A 20,512-nucleotide genomic window follows, 5' to 3' on the forward strand; every position below is an offset into this window, starting at 1 on the left:
ATTCCTTAAATAACAGAAAACTAGCTTGTGAGGAAAAAGGCTGGGCTGGAACTCTTCTCAACATCTAGTTTTCTATATTGAAGATTTTGGGCATTTTTGTTTGAGGAAGCATTCAATCATGTAAGCTCCTTCCTGCAGATGGAACTGGTTTAGCACATTGGTGTAGCATAGTGTGGCTAAGAGTCTGAGCTGCGGGATCAGGAATTCCCTGTTGTGAATTCTTGCTTCTAAACTCATTAGGTGGCCTTAAGGAATCCACACCCTCTCAGCCTCAGTTCACCCGCTGCAATATGGGACCCTCTATAGGTATGGGTAGCCACAACCAGGGCTGTGCTTAGGGCAGGGCAAGCAGAAGGCCACCCAGGCCCCACTCTTTGGAGGGGCCCCACACACTTCTTACCACCATTAAATTTAGCTGGAAGGGGCACTTGAACTGGCTGATTTGCCCCCAGGCCATGCACCCCTCCAGGGCTCTCCAAGGATGACTCTGGCCCCTGCTAACTTGGCAAAGAGGCGCCGACCTTTTAATGTGGCGATTCTCTTTATTTAGCAGAGGGAGAGTAACTGGCCCTATCTACCCCCAGCACAGTACTTCCAGTGACTGTTGCTGATGTATATCTTATGTTTCTTTTTAGATTGTGAGCCCTTTGGAGATAGGGATCCATCTTATTTATTTATTATTTTTCTGTGTAAACCGCCCTGAGCCATTTTTGGAAGGGTGGTATAGAAATTGAATAAATAAAATAAATAAAAATAAATCTTATAGGGTTGTTCCAACTATTACATCAAGATAACACATGTGAAGCACTTTGCACATGTATAAGCACTATGCAAATGCTAAGCATTATTTATCATGAGCAGCTTTGTGAGAACTAGTCCCTAGTTCCTTGCATTTCTTAATTACCGTCATTTGCCATGGAGCAGAGATGCCTAGATTAAAAAACCGACCGAGTTGAATAATGTTCCAATCGACAGTTCAGTCTTAAAACTTGGCAATATGAGATATATTGAATGTCCTTGCTTTTAGCATACACTTAGGAATATGATCAGAATACATGCAAACATTGAAAAATCTGCCTGGTTTTCTGATCTTAACTTTTAGAGAGTGAAGTGAGACCTACCTTAAGAGGGTTTGCGGGGAGAGCGGGCTTAGCCTGCTCTCCCCGCAGATGATCACAATTGCAGCCCTGGGCGGCTGGATCGGCTGCCCACACAACTGCTGGCTCTATCACGGAGCCGGCGGGGGCTGCAGGGATCGGGGGCCGCGTGGCTCCCGGAAGTTCCAGGATGCCCCCACACAGGATGCCCCACTTCAGCGGGGCATGCTGAAGATACCCCCGAGCCTGAGAGGCTGCTTGCAGCCTCCTGGCTGGGTGTCTCCTCATGTATTGCTGTGGTGCAGAGCTGTACCGTGGCAATACATGATCAAAAAGATGAGGTTAACAGAGCACTCACTCTGTTAACCTCGGCTAAGGGGACAGGTACCTTGGGAGGTTTGCTTCCAGGGGCCGTGCGGCTCCCGTTGCAGCACACGATCGGCAAAAAGCGGGCTAGGCTCCGTTAGCCCACTTTTTGCCGATCGTGAGAATCGCTTCAGTGTGAAACAGCGTGGAAACAGAGAGGTAGAACTTCAAGGTCAGAAAGAGGGACCTCCTCCAAATTTGACACATATGGACAAAGGATTCCCAGAATCTGGAATGTATGAAACAGACAAGATATTTTTTTAATTTTTTTTTCCTGAATTGTTAAAATATCTTCACAAACGAAATCAGAAAACGTGTTCCACAACATGTGGCTAGTGATGGCACTCCTTCCATCAAGGAAGGCAAAGTAAAAGAGGATATTCATCATCAGTAAGCCAACCTGAAAGTTCAGTTCACCTGTTCCATGTTAACAACGATGAGATACATCAGCATCTCATACCAAACACCAACATCTAGATGGATTCCTATGTTTGCAAGTATGAAGTCAAATGAGGGGGAAATGGTAAGCTAAATATTTGGAAATACTCTCCCTAGAATGTAGATTTAGACTTGCAATCTTTCCCTCCCCCTCGACTGCAGATACTTAAATTTAGTCCTGCTTTTTCAAAACTAAAAAGTGATTTTGCAAATTCAGCTGTATCTTTAAGAGCTTCTCAACAATTTGTTGGGGTGGGTGGGTGGGGAGAAATTCCTTTAAGGCAAGATATTGCTAGAAAGGCACTATCAGTCCTTGAAAAGTGAACCTGTAATCATGGGAGAAAATATCCTAAGCAAATGGAATGGACAGAACAGCCATGTGCTTGAACAGCAGCTGCCAAACACAGGTCACATTCAACACCTGAGTACCTGCAGCCAAGGTTGCTGATTGACTGGAGGGAGGCTCCAAATTCCAGAAGCCGGTGGTGGAAACTCATCACCTCTGTGAACACTTCCATGTTTTATTTAGCTTAGCAAAAATATGCTTTTGTTTTGGGAGCTGCCTGATTTCTTAAGGGAAACAGCAAAGAAGCAAAATATCGATTTAGGGCTTTTTATTTTAAAATCCGCTCCATAAGCCAGAGAGAAAAGCTGGGGGGTGAGTGGGAAATAAAGTTCTAGTGATGTCAATTCTCATCTCCATGGCAACTGTACATTTTTAGTGACAGCGGAGTCTTCCTCCTGAAGCTGCTATATTGCATGGAGAGGTGGGGGTGAGAAGGGTAGGGGCAGACCCTGGGATTCAGTCCACTCTGGGCCACCAGGCCAGTATCTGCAAACATTTGGGTTTTGTTCGTGCCTAATTTTTATAATGGGTACAGGCAAGACACAAAAAATGATACAGCCTTTTAAACCACATTGGAATGTGATTTTAAATTACATTGGAGAAGAAAGCTGGTCTTGCAGTAGCAAGCATGAATTTCCCCATTTGCTAAGCATGGTCTTCCCTGGTTTGCATTTGGATGGGTGATTATATGTGGGTGCTGTCTGCTGTAAAATATACTCCTTAGGGCAGGCCTCCCCAACCTGTGGCCCTCCAGATGTTGCTGAACTACAACTCCCAGCATCCTTAGCCCCAGATTATAGCTCACTGGCAGAGCATCTGCTCACTCCTTGGCATCACCAAGCAGGAGTGGGGAAGACTTCTGCTTGAAATCTTGGAGAGCCGCTGCCTGTCAGAGTAGACAATACTGAGCTGGATGGACAAATGGCCTCACTCAACATAAGGCAGCTTCCTATGTTCCTATGAATTGTCAGTATGGTATATTCTCCACAGTTGCCCATTGTTCTTTAGCCTCTTTTTGGAAAAGGGCACGCTTCCCCTCTTTTCATTTGGTTCTGAGCAAAATTTAGTTTTATGTCAAGGTTGGGTGCTATCTTGACTGGGGCTTGTTGGACTTGCAGCACTGATTTTAAATGTTAAGGTGCCAGTAATTCCTTTCACTGTAACATTCTCATGCAACCTATTAGCATGGCAGCCACGTCCCCATCAACCAATCTTGGGCTGCAGTTGGTTCCATATGAATGACACCACTGTGTAGGCAGGGCCAACTGTATGGATTCTTCCCATATGGGCAGCACTGTCTCCCATCGAGTGGGGAAGGCTCACATAAATGACCTCAGCAACATATTTGCATCATCCACCCAAGCCTGTAGCTGCATGGGAGTGTGTCGCAGAGAAGGGGCCAGAGAAACTGCCACAGCTACCAGTGATGGAAGCCTGTCTCAGTGGAATCAAGAAGTATGGTTGATGCAGGAATTGCTATGGAAGTGCTTGCTGGGAAGCAGGAGTGATGTAGGATGCAGTTCATGAGGTGGATATGAGAACTCCTTCAAGGTTTCTTTATGTATGGTTCATTTAAGTGTCTTTCAAGGTCTGAACAAAGTTAGGCTACATCAGGTTTAATTCAGGCTTGATTACGCCAAGACCATGCAGTAGGTTTTAATATATTTTTGAGAAACAGAAGTGATATTTTTCAGCATTAATCTTTGGCAAATAAATATGAAGACAGCTGCATTTGTGACCAGAAAATGGTGGCCTTCCAGTTATAAGATCTGAAAATGAATCGTGATTGAAATGGCAAGCTCACACTGAAATGGCTCAGATCTCAGGATCCCATTTGAGTTAATTTCTGGTAGTTGTACATTTTGCATTCTGAAGACACAGGATTGCAGTCCTAGTGCTACTTCTCCATCAAAACATAAAAACTGGACATCCATACATAGGTCCAGCTCTGTCTGCCGATTACTGAATCTCAGATGCAATGTGGTTTGATGCATACATAACACTGGGATGGTTCTCACGTACACTTTAACTGTGGTTAAAGCTGCCAGAGTTTTTAAATGCAGTACACCCGAACGTACAACCCCCCTGTTAAACCACAGAAGTTAACTCCAGTTTGCCCTGACAAACTCCAATTGGGACCTGAGGTTTTCTTTAAGGTTTCCTGCGGACAACTGCGGTTTTGCTGCTAAAGAGTTGCGCCCAAATGCTGACTCGCCCATAACCGTGGTTAATCACCTCTGTCTGACAGCAATCGCCCCTCAGAGATTCAGTCCCACCCTCCACATCCTCCCCTATTTTCCCTATTCCGTCTGGCAACAGCAACATGTGCCATACAATGTACAGAGACACAAATTTACTAATTCCTGCTGCAAGGCTCTGTAAAGTCTTTTGTTTCCCAGTAAAGTAAAACCATTATTTCTATATCCACTGTGTTTCTTTCAGTTAGAAGTGCAGAGCATACACACATACACCTCTAAAAGCAAGCCACACTTCTACAGCTGCAATCTTATGCACTCTTACTTAAGAGGAAGCCCATAGAACTAAATCACTTACTTCTGAGTAATCCCAGGAAGCACTGGCGGAGCGGGCCCACTGGTGGCCCGTGTGCGGCTGCAGCAGCCGCCCCTGCTAACCCCGCCCCCCGTGTCTGACATCAGACACGGGGCTAGCCACACCCCCGTGTCTGACTTCAGACACGGGGTATGGTCTGGCTTCCGAACTGAGAGCCCATCACGGTCAGCCTCGGAGTCGGAACTTCGGAAGCTCTTTCCGTCACCAGCTGTCCCTGCTGGAGACAGCGCAGCACAAAGAGCTCTCACACATACACACGGTTTTTCCCCTTCCGGAGGGGGACAGGAAAGGGCCGGCCATATCCTACAGATGCTTTTCCAAAAACAAGTCCTCTCCTACCGGGCGTATATAGGATAAGGGGCAACCTGTATCTCATCCCTTCCTTCATTATTTTCAATAATTTTCGAAGTGTAGGGTGAGGCAGTAAACTCTTAAAGGCTGCAACAGTTGCTAGAGGAAGTACAGACTCCTCCCTCCGTCTGATTGTATGTGTCTGTTTTTATTCTCATGACTAAAGGGCATGTGGCAGGTGGGGGGCAGGGAGACGCTGTGTTTCCCTCCCTCCTCCTCCTGCAGTCACGCTTTCAGCACAATCATTTGCGTGTTTCCTCAGAAGTAAGTTCTATGTGTTCAATGGGGAATTGTTAGTCTATTGGAGCGCAGTTTCCACACATTTAAAGGTGTCCGCGCTAGCGGTGGTGGTGGTGGTGGGGTTATTAGCACGTGTGTCTCCAGAGAGGGGGCAAAGTGGGGACAAGACTCACTCAGACAAGTAGCTATCCCCTCCCCCGCATTTACATTTCAGGAATCAAACATGCAGGAGACAGTTCACCCACCCATAAATGCACATTGACCCTTCTGGGCTCCCCCTTCTCAGTTTTCTCGGGTGCCGCCACTGATCTTGACTTGAGGCTCATATGAGCCATTTCAGAAGAACCGAGGTCTTGGAAACACATTGTAGAAGGGCAGCCATTTCCGACTAGCAAACATTTTAAAAAGCATTTAAAGGTGCTGTGTGTGTGTGTGGCACATAATAATCACAAAAGCAGCGCGCATCTCTGAAGAACTTCTGTTGCATGGTGCGAGTGACACCGACCTGGGAAAAGACAAGACAGTTGCTAAAAATTTTTTTTTAAATGCTGCACTCGCTGACACATGGAGCTGGGGCTTCTGGGAATGGGAGGAGAAAGAAGGGTGCCAGCTGAGTAATAATATTTAACAGACGATAGCAGCCTTCGAGCACCACAAGCCTGGGAGGCGCTTCGGTTGAAAGCGGCTGTTTGTGGCCGAGAGTCTCAAAAGCTGTGGGGCCCCTTCGGCAGTTAAACAGGCAAGCGGCTCTTCCACTCACTGCTGGACTGCAGCAGCAGCAACAGAAAGGCGCAGAGGGCCATGGGGCTGCTTTGGACGAACACCATCATCTTCCATCAGAAGAGCCACCCCCACTACTACACCTAAGAGACCCCGCAAGACTCCTCTCTGCGTCCTAAACATGGGCGGCTTCTGATACCAGGAAAGGCTGAGCGCAGCCCTCGCCTCTTCCTCCACCTGCCCCTTTGGACACCGGGGGGAAAGGGAGGGGACTTCAGGAAGCTCCATTCGAGTTGCAGTTTAACTGCTGAAGGGGCCGCGCAGCCCCTTCGGCAGTTAAATTAAGGCTGGCACTGCTTTCGCAGCGGAGCCCAGGAGCGGCTCTTCCCTGCAGGGAAGAGCCGCTCCTGGGCTGCGTTGCGAAGGCAGCGCCAGTCTTTTAGCTCCTGAGCAGGGGCCGCGTGGCCCCTTCAGGAGCTAGTTAGGCTGGCGCTGCGTTTGCAGCATGCAACCAAGAGCGACTCTAAGAGCCACTCCTGGCTGGCGCTGCAAACACAGTGCCAGCCTTAGTTTAGCTCCCAAAGGGGCTGTGCGGCCCCTGCTCGGGAGCTAAACTACCACCCCCGCATCTGACATCAGACGCGGGGGGCGTGTCGGGGCCACGAAGCGTGGCCCCTGATTGGGTGCGGCCCGGGTTCTTTGAACCCGTTCGCCCAATAGTAGCTCTGCCCCTGCCAGCAAGCCTGCAAACTATTCTCAAAACCCAGAAAACCAGCTAGTATTTCATGATGCCCGCCTCCTTCCCTGCCGCTGCCCAGGGTGCCCTTTACACAGCCACAGCCTGTTTTGGATCTTATCTCGACATTTCAGGCTTAACATGTCCTATGTGCATCATGAAATAGTAGCTGTTTTTCTGAGTCTTGAGAACAATTTGCAGGCTTGCTGGTATTACTCAGAAGTAAGTGATTTAGTTCCACGGGCTTCCTCTTAAGTAAGAGGAACAGTTCTCTCTCCCTGCTCCATTGCTTGTTGGCTTGCTTGCTGCTGCTGCTACCACAGCTCGTAGGATGAGAGGAGGCACTTCATGCCATGTTGGGGCTGTCACCTCGCTTCTCCCCACACCAAGACTGAGCTCTGAGGTGAGGGCTGAGTGAGCATGAATGGAGGCATGGAAGCACAGAGGCACTGAGAATAGTATGAGAAAGTGAGGAAAAGAGGAGAGAAAGAAGTGTACTGCCTTGCAGTAAAGAAAGGAGAGAACACAAAAGGGGTGGGGAAAAGACTGAATTGAATGGCTCTCTCTGCTGCTACACCTTCTTTAAAAACCCAAACAAAATAGACAGAGGAAGATGAGGAAAAGAGGAGAGGAAAAGTTAACTACATTGCACAGAATCAGGAGGGGACCTGGCATGCCTTGTTCACCCCCCCCCTTTCCTTTCCTCCCCTCTGCACTTTGTGGAGGAAGCAGGCCTGGACTCATGTGTGATCTGCCCCAGCACCACCTTCCACTAGGGATGGCCCTGCTAGAGGATGTGACCCTCTGCTGCCAAGTATTGGTACTGTGACCCACTGCTTTGCAGAAAATTAATTAGGATACGATAGTTAGGAACAGAGTGAGGAAAGGGTTAAGCTGTCATCTGCCTGAGAAAGCTAGCAGAGCGTGATGGACACACTCCTTTTGAGGACATGGCCAATCGCAGCCACTTTGCTGATGTGGTGATGCTTTGCCCACAGCCGGGCTGTGGAGCTTGCTGGGATGTCCTGGGACTGAAGTTTTGTGGGCCACAGTTTGGTGAACGTCTGTGGCATGAATTGGAGTTTGGAATTTTAACTCCAGTTAGTGTTAACTGCTGTTAAAGTGTATGTCTGAAGCCAGTTAGAAAACTGAAAAATTAACTGCAGTTAGAAAACTGAAAAATTAGCTTGTGCATCGAGGCTCCTTCATGCTAATCTTTCCCCCGTTTGAACTCCTCCTGCCTTCTACAGCAAAAAGAAACATCAGCATCAAACTTTTTGTTGTTGTTTGCATTAACCTGAAGCCCCACTACAGTAAACCAGGGCTATACCTTTTCCAGTGTAGAAGATTCAGATGGTTCTGAGATAATTCCTCCCTAATATGAAGTAGTAGCAGTTTAATTACAGTATCATGGAAAACAGAAGGTCAGTTCCAAAATAACTTTCAGAATCTATGAGATGGCTGCTAGAGTAATTCACGTGTGGATGCGAACATTTTCATAAAATGGGTCATCCACACAATTTGCTCACAGATGACCCCGCAAGTCTAGGAACCCACCCTCAGCTCACAAGGTCATCTCTCTGAAAATGTGGCATGAATAATAACTGTTAACATTTTCATGTGCCCCTATCTCAAGAATGCTAAATACTGAGGCTAGTCTCACCACCTCCCAAAAGCGGGCTAAGGGAGCCTAGCCTGCTTTTTGGAGGTCACGTCCTGCAACAGGAGCTGTGCGGCTCCCGACAACAAACCTCTCAAAATACCCCTCCCCTTGAACAAGGTTAGTGGAGCAAGCACTCCGCTAACCTCATTCTTCTGATCACGAGTCACCACGGCACGGTGCCACCGTGATTTGTGAGGAGACCCATGACCGGGAGGCTGCAACAAGCCTTCCGGCCTCGGGGCCTCCCCAGAATGCCCATCCTGGGACTTCTGGGGGGTAGGTGGCCCTCAATCCCTGACACCCCTACCAGCTCCGTGATGGGTGGGAGAGCTAAGCCCGCTCTCCCTGCAGAACCCGGTTAGGTTCTACACGTGGATTGTGTGTAGAGCCTCACACTATGTCAAAATGTACCAAGAAATACCAGAATGTATGCTGGAAATAGGGAGGGAGAGAAATAATAAAGAAATAATCTTGTGGGAAATGGGATTCCTCCCAGCTCAGCTGTGTGGCTTTCAATGCTGGACATCAGCTTCCCTCTCCCTCTCCCTCTCCCTCTACATGACCATTGCTGACCACACAATTTCAAACATCACCACACAATGAGTGAAATGCAGTTAGAAAGTTTTGTTATAGTCAGTGTGGCCCTTCAACATCCTTTTGGTTGGCATCCATGTAGCATAATCTCCAGCATGAGTGTTGGCTGCCATGTCTGCTTGGGAAGTTGTGCACTGGACCCCGATTTTGTAGCAAAACCCCTGCCAGTATACAAGACAATACAATTGTGATGGCAAAACAATATGCAAGCTGATCAGGGTAGGTGTGAATACTGAGCCTATTGTACTTTGGCTGGTTCATTTGCATGAATTCCATTCAGAGGAAGTTTGGACACCTGGGTGTTGAACCAACTATAAGCTGGAAGGCATGGAGCTGCCAGACGACCTATTGTCAGTGAGACAGTATCTGACTAAATAAGTTGGGAAAGCAAGCAGTGTTGGCACAGGGAAAATAAATTCCTCACAGTGGATGATGCTGATGTAGGGCCAGGTGTGGCCCTTTCATGATAAAAGTTAAAGCTGACAGATCATTGGGGCCCCAGCAGGCTTCTGCTGCTGATGTCAAGCCAGTTCTTTCAGATGCATCTGACCCTTGCAAACTTTGTAAGGAAGTCACTCCTCACATGCCATTTCAAAGCTTACAAGAAGCACAAGGAAAGAAGAGGAGGATGATAACAACCTCTCCACCTCCCTGCTCTCTATGCACTTTCAAAGCTTGCAAGGGTTGGCTTTGAAAGGGCCCTGACCCACACCCAGGGCATGGGGCAAGACAGAATTTTGCACCTCAACCCAGGCACCACGGTCTTGTGTAGGGTTGCCAGCTCTAACTAAAGCTATTCCTGGAGATTTCCCCTGGGCCCTGCCTGCAAATGTTTTTCACAACAACAAGCTACTAAAATTTCCAGGACAGCTTTCAGTCATCTCCTGGAGATTGGTGCAAATTCCCAGAGTCTCCAGCCAGGTGTGGAGCACTGGCAACCTTATGCTTTTGCCCAATTTGTTCCTTAAGAAGGGAAAGCTGCAATTGTGAGTATAGCAAGATGGAGCTGTTCCACGATTTATTTGCTTCCAATTCTTCTTGGGACTAACAGTTTGACTAGGTTTGTATCCATATATTTGTTGTGAACTAATAATAATACTAGTGGGCCCGGGTGCAGAGCATTTACTAGCTGGGCCCAGCCGTTCCCCACCCCATGCCACCACCGCAATCTTACCCTGGGGGGCCATAGCCAAGCTATCCCGCCGCTGCCAGTTCCCTCCGCCTTGCCGCCTCCCCATGACGCCGTCGATGCTGCCCCCATGCCGCCCCCTCCACCTTGCCGTCCCCTCCATTCTGCTGCCCCCCATGCCGCTCCCTCCACCTTGCCACCCCCCCATTCCGCCACCACCGCCTCACCCCGGGGGGGCCAGGGCCAGGCTATCCCGCGCCGTCTCCCGGCGCCTCGCCATTTATTGGGCCTGTGTGAAGCTGAAAAAGTGCCCCTGGCATTGTGCAGAGATGACCATTCACACTGTGGAATGCTGTACTTTGCCCAGTGCTGATAGGGCTCCTTTAAGGGAAGCAGAGCCCTCTTGAGCCCCTGTACCATCTTGGAAGGCATGCCCAGAGTGCTGGAAAGGAAGTGTAGCCCTTCCTAGTGCTTTCCTCCTAGAGCTCTTAAGAGAGGGCTCTGTCTCTCTTAAAGGGTCCTCCCGGCACTGAGAAAAAAAAGTACAGTACTGTGCAGAGGTCAGCACAGTGGGAAATGACTCTCATACTGAAAGGGTGTTGTTGTGTTTTTTTTTGCCAAAGTGGCCCCCACTTGAAAAATAGTGAAAGTTACTGATCTAAGCTGGTTTAAAAGAAGCCAGATGGCAATTCTGTGTTGACATGCTGAGTTGAATACCAATACAGAGAGCTAGTGCTGCTGTTTGTGCTATGGAAGTTTTTCTGCTCAAGCTTGAACCCACTGCCAGTTCAGTCAGTGAGTTCCAGATAAGAATGACAGATGGTTATTATTCTTTACAGTGAGGAAAGAAATTTATATGCATATAGGCCACAGGGGATATCTGCTGCTGGAAGCAGTAATACTTCCCCCATCAAGAAGTTCATTTTTTTTAAAAAAGAAACCATCCTGCAAAACTGTGCCCACCAGTGCAGGCAGTGAAATCTCACCAAACGTTTTGACTGGCGAATCCTTGTGGGTGCCTTGCTTGGTGTACAGTGAAACACATGAAGTGGAAACTGGAGCTTTACTATAGCAACTTCACTGCTGGGGAGGGGAAAAAAACCCACTAAAATGTCAACATGTCCCTGAGGTATGCTGAGATGGGCCAATAAGATGCAAAGGCAGACACACAGTGCTTGTTCTTTTCTTTTCTTTTACAAGGATGCTCTGAATGGCAAAAATCTGTAGCAGGAGACAGCACTGATTTGATCAAGAAGATTCCACTCTGCCTCCACCTGCCTTATGATTTGGCATTTTCAAGCAAAATACACCTAGGATTGTGTAATAGGAGCCCTTATTTTGCAGGGACCTTTGGGATCCCTGCAAAATTGTCCATTCTACATGATGCACCAGCTTCCACACAAGCACATCACATCAGCTTCCATCACTACCACACATTCTTCTGAAAGGCCACCCAGTGCCTGAAGCAAGACACAGTTGGGTGTGTGCATATGAATTTGCCATCCTGCCCTTGACAAGGGTGAGCATAGTTTGGAGATGGGTTTTGCTCCTCCTTGACTGTCTCAGACAGCATCCTTTATTTTTACTTTAGGGCTGTTCACATAGCTGAAAACTGGGTAGAACAAGCATCCTACCCAGCTTTGGGAGCTGTGTGCACTCCTGATTTTCAATCGTGTGTGAGCAAACTAGGTAAGAGGTCGGGGAGTGATCGTTTGTGAGAGAGGAGCTGGGTAGGATGAATTTCCCTCCTACCTTGTTAAAATGCTGAGTATGATTGCTGGGTAGGACAGTGCCATCCTCCTCAGCTACTCAATCACACATGATCACTCCCTCTTCCTACATAGTTGTTTACTTCCACATGATTGAAAATAAGGAGCATGCACAATATGTCCTACTCAGTTTTTGGTGAACAGCCCTTTTATTTTGTTGAACAAAAATCAATAAAAACTGAAATCGCCTTTTAGTGTGTAGCCCAGACTTGAGTTCCTTTTGTTGGACATGCTTGAGTGTGTTAAAGAGAAAGAACCCAGGAACTGAATTGTGTATCTGAGTTAAGATATAGTGCTTTTAACTTGCAAAGTACTTTATTATCTTTGTTGTACTATCTCTCACAACAACAATCCCTTTCACAAATATGGAACTCAGTCAGAGATCGTAACTAATCCACAGGCTCCCAATGAGCACTTCCATTGTTTCCAGTGTTTTCTGTGCAACCCTATTGTCTTCCCAACATGTGGGAACGATACAAGGAATTACTATGAAATAATCCGAGACTTACATTTTGCTCTGCTCTGCTCCTCTCCCTGGGGTAATGAAGAACGATAACATTTATTTTACACTAATATAAAAATGAGAACCAAACCTTGTCATTGTATTTTACATGGCCCTGTACTACGTTCAATGCATGCTTAGAAATCATGGTCAATTCCCATAGTGAAGACTTTGACCCAACAATATGCTTAGCAAAGAATGAAAAAGAAGGCAGGTAACCTACCCAGCCATAACAATGAAGAAATCCAGACGGTTCCATGTGTCCCCAAGGTAGCATTTCTTCCCAAAAATTCCCAAGGCCACCATCTTTAGCACCATCTCCATAGCAAAGAAGATGAAGATGAAATCATCAAATACCTGAAAGACAATGGAAAACTGTGGTGGACTTTTAACTAGCATTTTGTCTTATATATCAGAACATGTTGAGTGAATATTCATTCCACCACTCTGGAGAACAAACAACTAATATGGATGGACATAACTAGGTTATGGGTTCACACAGCCACAATGATCCTGGTTAAAAAGTTAATCAAGATTAGTGAGCCCTGTGAAGCTGATTGCAAGAACCCAGAATTACAGACCAATCCTGGTCAAATCACACCAGTTAACCAGCATTTATTTTATTTTAATTTATTTATCAGACTTCTATAGTGCCTCACCCAGATGGCTCTAGGTGGTTTACAAATATAAAAACAGATAAAAATTAAAATAAATAACACATCAAAAACAAATAATATTAAATCCAGTTTAAAATAATCTCAGTAATCACTAAAGGCCAGGCTAAAATAATCTCAGTAATCACTAAAGGCCAATATATGTTTTAGGGTTCTTTTAAAGGCTGCTAATTATGGGTGTGCATTTCGTTTCGGATTCAAAACATTTTGTGCCCAAAACAGGCCATTTGGGCTGTTTTGTAACCAAAACAAAACACCCAATACTCAAAACAGAAAATCTTGTAGCCGAAACAAAATGTCCCTGTTTCGGATACAAAACGTTTTGTTGTTTTGGCTGTTTTGGAACTCCATTTTGCAATCATGAAAAGTCTTTCTCCTTCAGATTCCATTTTTAGTTTTGACATACGTTTGAATTTCCGGCCCTTCCAGCCTACAGATTGACCAGTGAAAACATGGGCTGATCTGATGGCAATTGCCTCTGTATTCCTTTTAAGGAAATTTAAGGGTAAAATTTACCCTCATTGGCCAATGGGGCAGTGTGCATTTACCCTCATTGGCCAGTGTGGCAGTGTGCACACTGCGTGGGGCAGTGTGAATTTCATTGTTGTTGTTTCACACTGTTGTGTGTAGTTCAATTGCATTTCAGGGGGGATGTGGAAGTGCATGACCTTTGGAAATCTGCCTGGTTTTTTGCAAAGCTCTGTTGTTGATGATGATGTGTGATGTAGATGTTATTTGGGGTGGATTTGGGGCGGAAGAGTGGGTCAGGTGGTAGTGCCCCAATGGGTGCCTGCCACCACCCAGATTTCAAAGGAATAGGGCAAAGGGCTGATTTCTTAGGAATTGTTGAAGTTGACACATCTTTAAGGTTTCCCCCCCTAGGGAATAATGGAGGTTTCAGTAGACCTATAACTCCACCTGGGGGGAACTGGGGTGGCTGGGAGAGAGTGGTGGTGTAGTGCACATAGGGTGCCAACCACACCCATGGCTTGCTAACCCATGAGGTGCTGGGTTCTGTTGTTTCTGAGGTGTTCTGAGAGCCAGTGTGGTGTAGTGGTTAGAGTGCTGGACCAGGACCAGGGAGACCTAAGTTCAAATCCTCAATCAGCCATGAAACTTGCTGGGTGACTCTGGGCCAGTCACTTCTTTCTCAGCCTAACCTACTTCACAGGGTTGTTGTCAGGAGAAACTTAAGTATGTAGTATCCCACTCTGGGTTCCTTGGAGGAAAAGTGGAATATAAAATGTAAAAATAAATAAATTAATAAATAGATTCTCTGGTAGCATATGAGATTTTCAACAACAAACCATGAATCCACTCTCATATGCTACCAGAGAATCTACACTCAAAACATCTCAGAAACAACAGAACCCAGTACCCCATGGGTTAGCAACCCATGGAGGTGGTTGGCACCCTATGTGCTCTACACCACCACTCACTCTGGGCCACCCTGGTGCCCCCCAAGTGCAGTTATGGGGCTGCCAAAACCTCCATCATTCCCTATGGGGAAGAACTTTAAAGCTGCGTAAACTCCATTAAATTGTTAAAAATCAGCCATCTGCCCAATTCCTTTGAAATAATTCTAGCAGCTTCCTTGCCCCCACTGGGCACTACCACCCTCCATACTCTGCTCTGGGCCACCCCTTTCCCCCTGACGTGAAACTAAACTTTTGCTGAAACCTCCATTATTCCCTATGGGAAAAATCTTAAACTTCAAAAATTCACCCCAAATCAGCCCTTTGGGATGGTAGCTTCCATCCATTGGGCACTACCACCTCCACTCACTAGTTTATCCCCAGGGCCATTTTTTAAAATCCAAAACGTTTTGGATTCGGATTTCACAATTTCGAACAAAGAACAAAACTGGGGTGTTTTGGATTGGCTGATTTCAAACAAAGAACAAAATGAGGGTGTTTCAGATTCAGGCCAAAAACAAAACAGAAAAAAAAGAAAGCACAACCTTACTGCTAATGCTTGACTAACAAGCAGAAGGTTGCTGGTTCAAATCCCCACTGGTACTATATTGGGCAGCAGCGATATAGGAAGATGCTGAAAGGCATCATCTCATACTGCATGGGAGACGGCAATGGTAAACCCCTCCTATATTCTACCAAAGAAAACCACAGGGCTCTGTGGTCGCCAGGAGTCGACACCAACTCGACGGCACACTTTACCTTTATTTTATTTTGTTTGTTTGTTTGGGTTCTTCTGCATCACTGATATTAAAAGGGTGGAGTGCATTGCTTCAATGCACCCTGTCCTAAAATGTTCATTTGCAATCCACAGTGGTCCTCTGGTCAGTCAACCAGTAGAATCTGCTGTCATGAAGAGTTGAGGTCTCGGGGAAGGAAAACATCATTCCGAGGAAGAATGAAATGCTCCCTTAGAAAAGACCCTTTCCATGGATGATGAGCCCATATCTTTACTCACAGGGGATACTCCTCTGAGGGGTGGGGGCCTCCTAGTAATGGGTGACATGATCATGAACGTTATAGAGAGATGGGTCTGTGACCCATGTGTAGACTACATGGTGATTGCCTGCCTGGTGCAAAGGCTGTGGATGTCACGTGGCATCTAAATAGGCTTAGGTAGTGCTGGGGAAGAGTCAGCTGTTGTCGTGCACGCTGGCACCAACAATGTTGGGAAATGTAGTCGGGAAGTCCTGGAAGCCGAATTTAGGCTTCTAGGAAGCATATTGAAGTCCAGAACTCCCAAGGTAGCATTCTCAGAAATGCTACATGTTCCATGAGCAGGGCCAGCAAGACAGGCAGTGCTGAGGATGAGACAGGTGGATGAGACAGTGTTGGTGGGAGGAGGGATTTAAAACAGAACAGAACAGAACTTTATTATGGTCCTAGACCAATATACAAGAAATACAAACAATGCATCATGTAAATACAATTTAAAGAGAAGAGAGAAATATATAAACTACTTATGAAATGCATTGCTAAAGATCAGACTGAGTTTTGCAGATTATAAAACAAAACCTGGCCACTATATTAATAATTTTTTCATCTGGGTTAAGTAATAAGGAGGGATTTAGATCTTTTAAGGCACCATGATACATTTTGGGACAAGACGAGCCTGTCCAAAAGGATGGGCTCAACTTGTACCAAGATGGAACCAGACTGCTGGTGCTTAAGATTGAAATGGTTGCAGAGCGGCTTTTAAAATTACCTCTCTGGATTATAGGAGCTAGGCTGCATCCGGTTCACCAAATGCCATCCCTTAAGGTGTGAGGGTGTAAATTCTTCAGATAAAGCAGAAGGGGACAGAGTAGAACCAGGTACAGAGCAGACAGAAGAATGTGCTAGCTGCTCAAAGAGATCAAATGGCCATAAGAAAGATAGCACACACCAGGTAAGAGATTCAGCATAGGAACATAGGATGCTGCCATATACTGAGTCAGACCATTGGTCTATCTAGCTCAGTATTGTCTTCACAGACTGGCAGCGGCTTCTCCAAGGTTGCAGGCAGAAATCTCTCTCAGCCCCATCTTGGAGAAGCCAGGGAGGGAACTGGAAACCTTCTGCTCTTCCCAGAGTGGCTCCATCCCCTGAGGGGAATATCTTACAGCGCTCACGCATCAAGTCTCCCATTCATATGCAACCAGGGTGTAACCTACTTAGCTAAGGGGATAAGTCATGCTTGCTACCACAAGACCAGCATATAGGTGCTTATATGCCAGTGTCAAAAGTCTCCGAGCCAAGAAGGGCAATCTGGAGTGCTACTGAAAACATAGATATAGTAGACATAACAGAAACATAGTGGAACAGTTAGAACCAGTGGGACACTCTTATTCCTGGATATCAACTCTATAGAAAGGACAGGGAGGGGCGAATTGGGGGTGGAGTAGAACTGTATGTTAATAAAGGGATAAAACTTAAAGACCACCAGAGTCGTCCACAGAAACTTTGTGGGTGACAATATGAGGTGTGAAAGGAAATGTGTTACTAGGATCATGCTATTGCCCTCCAGATCAAAATGCTGACAGTGACTGAGAGCTGCAGAAGGAAATCAGGGAGGTGCCAAAGAGATATAGCTATAATAATGGGTGACTTCAATTACTCATACATAGGCTGGGTAAATTCACATTGAAAGAGGCCAAATTGCTAGATACACTGAAAGACTGTGCCCTAGAACAGTTGGTCATGGAACCAACCAAAGAGAAGGTGACCTTGGACTTAATCCTGAGTGGTGCACAGGACCTGGTATGAGATGTCAGTGTTGAGGAACCTGTGCTGGGCCTCTGTGTGCTGGCAGTGGTCATACTGGAGTCATGACCCGGCCACGTAGATCGCCAGTGCACATGCAAGGTGGCCTCCACAATGGTCACCACCAGAGCAGAGAGGCCAGTAATGGGCCAAAAACAGCCCCAAATGGGCCAAAAATGACTGGGGGGAGTCCAGTAGGATGAGGGGGGACCTCAGGAGACCCTCCAGTGGCCACGGTAGTACCCATGAAAGCCTGCAATGGTGGTAAGTCCACCATTTTTCTGTTGTAAACAATCCCATTTCCCACCCACCCCTTAGCCATGCCTGAACCAGTCTGGAATCAAGCCAGACCAGGCCTGGCTCTAGTGTGCACAGTACCGGACCAGACCTAGTTCAGTTTCAGTCCAGTTCTACTCGAACTGAACCGGGTTTTCCAGTTTTGTACACACCCCTACCAGGAGGGATCCGGGAAATTACAGGCCAGTTAGTTTAATGTCTGTGCCAGGCAAATTGATGGAAAGCATTTTCAAAGATAAAGTTGTTAAGCATATAGAAGAGTGGTGTCAACAGGAATGTGGACAAAGCTGATCCAGTTGACATAGTATACTTGGACTTTTAAAAAGCTTTGGACAAAGTTCTTCATTAAATACATTTGAGAAAATCTAGCAGTCACAGGATAAAGAAACAGGTTCATGGTTGGATTGGTATCTGGCTGAAGAACAGCAAACAGGGACAGTTCTCTAAATGGAGGGAAGTAAGAAATGGGGTTCCTCAGGGATCTTTACAGGGACCAGTGCTTTTTAATTTATTCATAAATGATCTAGAAGTTGGAGTAAGCAGTGAGGTGGCCAAATCTGCAGATGACACTAAACTATTTAGGGTAGTGAAATCCAAAACAGATTGTGAGGAGCTCCAAAAGGAGAGAGGGCATGCCTGCAGGTCTTGCCTGTGGGCTTCCCTGAGGCATCTTGTGGGCCACTGTGGGAAACATGATGCTAGACTAGATAATCCTTTGGGCCTGATTCAGCAGGGTTGTTCGTATAATCTAGTCTCTCTGAGAAACCCAGGAGACCAATCTGGCTCCTGCATTTTGAACTAACTGAAGTTTCTGAACGACATACAAAGGCATCCCCATGTAGATCGCATTGCAATGGGCAAGCCGAGAAGTTACCAGTGAGTGTACACAGTTTTGGGATCATTATCTTCAAGGGACAAACATATCAACCAAAGTTGATAGAAAGCACTCCTGGCCATAGCCTCCACCTAAGACACCAGGGTGAGGCCTGGGTCCAGAACCACTCCCAGACTACATATCTGTTCCTTTAGGGGAAGTTCAACCCCATCCAGAACAGGAAATTCTATCAAGTACCTCAAATTATGACTCCTCACCATTAGTACCTCCGTCTTGTTCATATTCAGCTTCAATTCATTATCCCCTCATCCATCCCATTACTGCCTGAAGGCAGGGGAACTATGCCATTTCCTGATAGGAACATAGGAAGCTGCCATATACTGAGTCAGTCCATTGGTCTATCTAGCTCAGTATTGTCTTCACAGACTGGCAGCAGCTTCTGCAAGGTTGCAGGCAGGAATCCCTCTCAGCCCCATCTTGGAGAAGCCAGGGAGGGAACTGGAAACCTTCTGCTCTTCCCAGAGTGGCTCCATCCCCTGAAGGGAATATCTTACAGAGCTCACGCATCAAGTCTCCCATTCATATGCAACCAGGGCAGACCCTTCTTAGCTAAGCGGACAAGTCATGCTTGCTACCACAAGACCAGCTCTCCTCCTGATGATGATATCCTGGAGAAATAGATTTGGGTATCATCAGCATATTGATAACACCATGCTCCAAATCCCCTGAAGATCTCATCCAGAAGATTTATGTAGATGCTAAACCTCTCCTGATGAGCTCAATAGGCAGTGGGGTGCTTCATCATGAATCCCACCGCCTATTGAGATCATCAGGAGAGGTCCATCTGCAGTTGCCACTGGCTCGTCTGGTGGCTGCTCGGGGACAGGCCTTCTTCGTTGCTGCCCCGATGCTTTGGAACGCGCTCCCTGCTTAAATAAGAGCCTCCCCATCTGACATTTTTTAAAAAAAATCTTTAAAGACACATTTGTTCATCTTGGCTTTTAATTAAATACCATTTTAATAGTTTTAACTTTGTTTTAAAATATTGTTTTAAGGTTTTAAATTGTAATGTTTTAACTTTTTGCTGTCATTTATTTTAACCAATGTTTTAATTTCTTTGTTGTCATTTATCTGTAACCGCTCAGAGATGTAAGTTTTGGGTGGTATAAAAATATGTTAAATAAATAAAATAAAATAAAATAAAAAGCATCAGGGACAGGATGGAGCCCTGAAGGACACCAGGATAGATAAATAGGATTCAATCCAGGGTTAAATCCTGGATTTCTTTTCTGAAAGTACTTTTGCTATGGATCAAAGCTTCCATATATCTTACCAATAATATCTTCTAGTTTGGTCGCGGAAGACCCAGACAGATGTGTCAAGAGATGGAGGGACTAATTCAGATGTGTACAGCAGAATTTTTAAAGAATGCTAATTTGTGTTGAACATTTCTATAAACACTTTTACTTGTTCTGAATTGTGCTGTCATGGACACTATCAGCCAAGACCCCAGACAGTGATTCACCTGCTACCTTTATGGAGAAGGAGTTACGTACCTGCAAAATTTTACATCTGTTGGAAAGGCAGTCCATATCATCACAAGGCTGGTACATCCCAAGGGTCACACAATTCAGGAGGATCACCATCATGCTGACACACTCAAACCAAGTGGAAGGAAAAAACAGTCAAGGAAAACACACACACAAGTCAGCTACAATCAGTGAGACCATCCTCAAAATCTGGCAGAATAAAAACAAAAGGGTCCCCCCGCCCCTTCTAGCACCTCACATTTTTTTCTTATTGTTTAAAAGACTTACCTGATTTTCAGTAATCTTAAAGGACTTTCTAAATTTGCTAAAAACACCATTCAAAGCACAATTTTAAACAGGAACCACAGTAAAACACAGCACAGCATCACAGCAGGTATCAAAGAGAAAACATTTGAAAAAGAAAGTTCTTTAACTTATTTT

The 20,512-nt window shown here is 46.0% G+C and overlaps 1 protein-coding gene across 5 annotated transcripts in view; it reads right to left on the reverse strand.

The window, feature by feature from the left end:
* The window catches only part of CACNA1I (calcium voltage-gated channel subunit alpha1 I), a 228,718-nt gene extending 208,452 nt beyond the window's left edge, over positions 1 to 20,266 (reverse strand). For all 5 annotated transcript variants that reach the window (XM_053253047.1, XM_053253048.1, XM_053253049.1 and 2 more), the window contains exons 1-2: positions 20,099 to 20,266; positions 12,746 to 12,879 (exon numbers count right to left, since the gene is read on the reverse strand). In XM_053253047.1, coding sequence (XP_053109022.1) covers positions 12,746 to 12,879; positions 20,099 to 20,191 — 227 coding nt within the window. In that variant the 5' untranslated portion in view covers positions 20,192 to 20,266. The remainder of the gene's footprint in view (positions 1 to 12,745; positions 12,880 to 20,098) is intronic.
* Between the last annotated feature and the right edge of the window lie 246 nt (positions 20,267 to 20,512).

Source organism: Hemicordylus capensis, chromosome 5 (assembly GCF_027244095.1).
Source record: "Hemicordylus capensis ecotype Gifberg chromosome 5, rHemCap1.1.pri, whole genome shotgun sequence".
Classification (NCBI taxonomy): Eukaryota; Metazoa; Chordata; class Lepidosauria; order Squamata; family Cordylidae; genus Hemicordylus; species Hemicordylus capensis.